Here is a 5214-nt window from a genome sequence, read left to right on the forward strand (position 1 = left end):
AAAAAAAAAATTAATGCGTTTATAGTAGGTACGCGACAGTTCGAGCAGGTCGAGATGGCCATCGGGGTGGGGACGCCCCGTACACCCGCACAGTTACCGCGCTAACCCAGCGCGGGATAGCGTGGGTACCGTTTCCCCACCTCATGACCCGTTTGCCATTTCGACCTGTCGCGAACTATACCTTATTGTTGCACTTAGTCTATTCTCGGCTTCATAATGTTACGTTTTTTTTATTTGAAAGTACCTAACATTATTGTGTATGGCGCTAATGTTTTTGTTATTTTTATTATTTATTGAAGCAGGCGCAGTAGGTGCCAATACAATATGCTCTTCAAAAAATATATCTGTAGTAATTTAATAATTTATTTATTATACACGTTATAAAAAAGTTTTTATTTTCATTTTCATCAACCTCTTCTGAAATATTTTTTATATTATTTTATTCAACTCTTATAAGTACTTTTGAATCGTCAAATGCATCTACCACTGGTTCGGAATGCCTTTTCTAACAAGAAATACCAGCAAGATACTCGGCAGTTGCTCTTTTCAAAGATTTGAAATACAATATTATCCCATATTATTATGATATAAAAAAGTAATTATTGTAGTCCCGCGCAATGCTGGAACGAGCTGCAGGTCAAATCCACGCTCTTTTATCATTTACATAATCTTCGATTGTGTAATATGCTTTTTAAGGAGAGTTCTTTTATAAGATTTTTGAAACTTTTGTAAAGGCAAGTCAAAAATAAATTGCGGAATTTTGTTATAAAAGGTGTATAAGCTTTCCCCATTCTCACAAATGACTTTTGGACTTTCCTGAGGCAGAGCATAGGAGTCACAAGCTTATTACGGTTTCTACTTAGCTTATTACGCCGTAAATCACCAATTTTTGTATAATATAATGTTTTAAATTATAAATTGCGCGTGTTGTAAAACAATTTTTTCCCCAATATCGCTTTACCCCATTTCAAGATTCCATAAGACACGATACTTACTGATATTTCAGCTAATAAATCATAAACCAAAAAAGTAGAGTTTCTTATAAAAAAGTTGGGTTGACTTCAGATAAATTGCAATGTTTTGGCCTTTTTACGAGGTGTTAGCAACACTGATAAAAAAATTTATTGCTCGTATTATTTTATATTATTTGTAATTAGATAAGCCAAGGATAGTAAATAATTCATTCGTCGATAAAACACAATTCGTACTAAAGGCCAGTTGCATAACAGGCGGGTAGCTGCTACGTTAGGGTTAAGGATGATAAATGCCAGCTGGTGGCGGGTGCGGGTCGTACCACGTACGACACGCTGCAGAAGAGGCACGGATAGAAAAAATCACGAACATTTTATATGAAGCAGTTAATGCTTTACCGTGTGGCGTCAGTGCACGGATACGGCACGGTATCCGTATAAGTCCACTGATAAAAGCTGGTATTACACAATATCTTTCTAGTTTTCCATATAATAAAATAAGTATAACAGGTATTTTTTTCATTTTATTACATCCCTTTTGGGGATTTCACTTACTCGTATCCCGGTAATATACAACCGCGATCAAGTTTTCAGGGACGATATCAAAAATTGCTAATATTAATCGTTGTAATATATTTATATAGATAGTTTAAACGGTAAAACACTAATCGTATATTATCTAATATCATATTGAAGTCACATTGTAAATTAATTTTTATCATAATCTTTTTAATGACGCACTTAAGTTTAAATTATCGTTGGAAAATCACTCATCCATTAAAGTAATTCAAAACAGTAAATCACCTTGTTTAGAACAATATAAAAACAATATTACATGCTGCTTCTGATCCAAATCATTTCCTGCAATAAGTAGTGGCCATTCGATTTTGTCACAATGAAGAAAATTGCAATTTTACTCGTTCACGTTTGCTTCTGGTAAGTTACAAAACAATAATTAACCCTGTAGTACAATGTCTGAACCTTGTTTCACTGACTTCTTGTTAGTTGTTACCAATATAGCAAAGGTTTTTTGAATGTAAATACTCGAATCTAAAACTGTTTTAAGACTTGTTTTTCATGTGCAAGTCAGGCTTAACTGATACAAAGCAATAATTAACAAGTTGTTTAGAAAATACCTAGCTAGTTTCTTTTTAAATTCGTGATAAGAAACATGGACACTGAAATGTGTTCCACGGCTAGCTCGTATCAGAAACGTTTCCGTTTTGTGCATAGGGTTAACAAAAATTATGACCGCTTATTTCTCTTCATTTCAGCATTTCCACAACAAGAAAGAATAATTGGTGGATCAGTAACCAACATCAATACATACCCATACTCCGCAGCTCTCTTGTGGTCAAGAAATACTATATCATTCCGCCAAAACTGCGGTGGTACCATTATAAACAACAGATCTGTTCTCACAGCTGCTCACTGTATTCAGTAAGATAATAAAATGTTAAATGTACCTATATTAAAGTCGGAAAAATCATCTTCATCATCAATCCATCACCAGCTCAGTACTGAGCGTGGATCTTCTTAGAATGGGAAGGGTTTAGGCCTTAGTCCAACATACTGGCCAACTGTCAGTTGACAAATTCCCTTTGAGAACAAACTCTCAGGCATGCAGGCTTCCTTACGATGTTTTCCTTCACCAAAAAATATGAATTTGTTGTTAGCGATAGTTTTCTAAAAATGCAATTTTAGCATTTATCATTTATCGAGTGATATTCACTACAAATATAGGTATAGGTATGTGTAAATACATATTATCATCATGATTAACCCAGCGCCGGCTCGCTACTAACCAAGACTTTCCTCTCAGAATGAGAAGGGTTTTATCATAGTCCAACACGCTGGCTGGCCAAGTTCGGAATGCGAATTTTTCAGACTTTACACACCTTTGAGATTATTATTGAGAATTCTCAGACATACAGGTTTTTTTACCGTTAAAGCAAGTGATATTTAATTGTTTACCAACATCACTACCTAACTCCAAAAAGTTAGAGTTGCGTGTCCAGAATTGTACCCCCGACTTCCCAAATAGGAGGCGGACGTCTTAACCAGGCTATCACGACTTTATATAAATAAATAGCTACTTAATTTGAAATTTTGGTCTTTTTTGAGTTTCTTGCAGGCTTCTCAGTAGAATCTGTAAAAAAATAAATAAAAAAAAATGGTGCTTAACTAGTCATAAGCGCCATAATCACTTCATTAATCCTTTCATTTTCATTTCTCTTATTTATAGTGGTTCCAGTGGCAATCACCGTGTTCGAGTCGGGTCAACCAATGCCAACAGCGGCGGCAGCGTCCATAATGGTGGCCAACGTCTCATACATCCTCAATATAATCAAGGAACTATGAACAACGACATCGGTTTGTTGAGAGTGACATCGGCATTCCAGTTTAGAAACAGTGTACGAGCTGCAACGCAACCATCATTGGACAAAATGTAGTGGTTCCTGACAACGCACTTGTTTGGGCAATCGGATGGGGATGGACCTCAGTGAGTTTGGTTTTTAGGGTTCCGTAGTAAACAAGGAACCCTTATAGTTTCGCCATGTCCGTCCGTCTGTCCGTCCGTCCTCGGTTAATCTCGGAGACTATTAGTGCTAGAAATCTGTAATTTGGCATGGTTATTATATGGTAAATGCATGCGTTTATTTGATACTAGCTGATGCCCGTGACTTCGTCCGCGTGGATTTAGGTTTTCAAAAATCCCGTGGGAACTCTTTGATTTCCCGGGATAAAAAGTAGCCTATGTCCTTCCCCGGGATGCAAGTTATCTCTGTACCAAATTTCATTAAAATCGGTTGACCGGTTAGGCCGTGAAAGGCTAGCAGACAGACAGACAGACAGATAGACATACAGACACACTTTCGCATTTATAATATTAGTATGGAATTAAACAAGAACTTGTGTTTGTTTGTTGGTTTGTTCTGTAATCATGCCGAAACGGGGCAATAGATCGACAGATTTTTCATTTTTGTCGTTTCGCGCCACTTTTGCACGGATAATGTAATATTAAGTATGCCTACCTAGTTAAAGACCTCGAGAGTATGACAGATTACTTTTCAAGCCGAAAAGTATGAGTTCCCACGGGATTTTCTAAAACTTAAGCCCACTTGGACGAAGTTGCGAGCATAAGTTGGAATAAATAGTTTGGAATAAATTCTCCCTAAAATCTCATACATTATTTGATTTTACTAGTAGTACCATACGTTAGCAGACGGTCAGGTAAACTAGGTAAAATTAGTTAAAACTAGCTTATGCTCGCGACTACGTCCGCGTGGACAACACAAATTTATCAACCCCCTATTTCATCCTCTTAGGGGTTGAGTTTTTAGCGGATGCCTACGTCATAATATATACCTGCATGCCAACTTTCAGCCCGATCCGTCCATTAGTTTGAGCTGTGCGTTGATAGATCAGTCAGTCAGTCAGTCAGTCACCTTTACCTTTTATGTATTTAGATTATTATAATTTTAATATTAAAATTTTATAGCAACTGTCTTGAACGCGCTAACCTATAGAATAGAAATAGTTGAAATTCTGAATTTTTTTTCAGGCCGGTGGAAATAATCCGTCAGAGCAACTACGTCATGTACAAATTCGAACAGTACCCGTACCTAGATGCCAGAGTGCTTATCCCGGATTCCGTATTACTGCAGGGATGATATGCGCCGCTTGGGACTCTCCGGGACGTGGGTCATGCCAGGGTGACTCTGGCTCGCCTCTCATCCACAATAATGTTATCATAGGCGCCACTAGTTTTGGTATGCATTGTGCTAATCCACAATTCCCTACAGTATACGCTAGGGTTGCTCACTTTACCAACTGGATTAGAAACAATGCTTAAAAACAATAATAATTAATTCGTTTATAGTACGCGACAGCTCAAGCAGGTCGAAATGGCAATCAGAGTGGGGACGCCCCGCACACCCGCACAGCCCCGCGCTAACCCGGAGCGAGATAGCGCGGGTGACGTGCGGGTGTGCGGGGGTTTCCCCGCCTCATGCCCCGATTGCCATCTCGACCTGTCGCGAACTATATGTATACGGGTTACAGGAAAATAGGACACGATCCCGTTAAAGGATTATAGTACAAGACATTAGCTATCAATCAACCCCTAAAGTGCTTATGCGAAAGTGTATCGTTTTCGAGTTATTCATTTTTTTATTTTTTTCTAGATAATGGGGTGTTTGCCACTTTGAAAATTAATAAAAAAAAGGAACAATGCATTTCA

The 5214-nt window shown here is 37.8% G+C and overlaps 1 protein-coding gene across 1 annotated transcript; it reads left to right on the top strand.

Annotated features, from left to right (window-relative positions):
• The first annotated feature begins 1264 nt into the window (after positions 1 to 1264).
• Positions 1265 to 4827, top strand: LOC117988371 (trypsin, alkaline B-like). The gene is made up of 5 exons (XM_069505016.1): positions 1265 to 1400; positions 2246 to 2411; positions 3226 to 3383; positions 3425 to 3474; positions 4537 to 4827. Exons 1-5 carry the CDS (start codon positions 1265 to 1267, stop codon positions 4825 to 4827), a joined length of 801 nt encoding a protein of 266 aa, XP_069361117.1.
• Positions 4828 to 5214: the final 387 nt, after the last annotated feature.

This window comes from Maniola hyperantus, chromosome 2 (assembly GCF_902806685.2).
Source record: "Maniola hyperantus chromosome 2, iAphHyp1.2, whole genome shotgun sequence".
Lineage (NCBI taxonomy): Eukaryota > Metazoa > Arthropoda > Insecta > Lepidoptera > Nymphalidae > Maniola > Maniola hyperantus.

Excerpts from the sequence above, each read along its gene's own strand:
- LOC117988371 (XM_069505016.1), top strand. The coding sequence starts at position 1,265 with ATGCCAGCTGGTGGCGGGTGCGGGTCGTACCACGTACGACACGCTGCA. Across the intron at positions 1,401-2,245 it reads CAGTGCACGGATACGGCACG|CATTTCCACAACAAGAAAGA; the intron begins GTATCCGTATAA and ends TCTTCATTTCAG. Across the intron at positions 3,475-4,536 it reads TCGGATGGGGATGGACCTCA|GCCGGTGGAAATAATCCGTC; the intron begins GTGAGTTTGGTT and ends ATTTTTTTTCAG.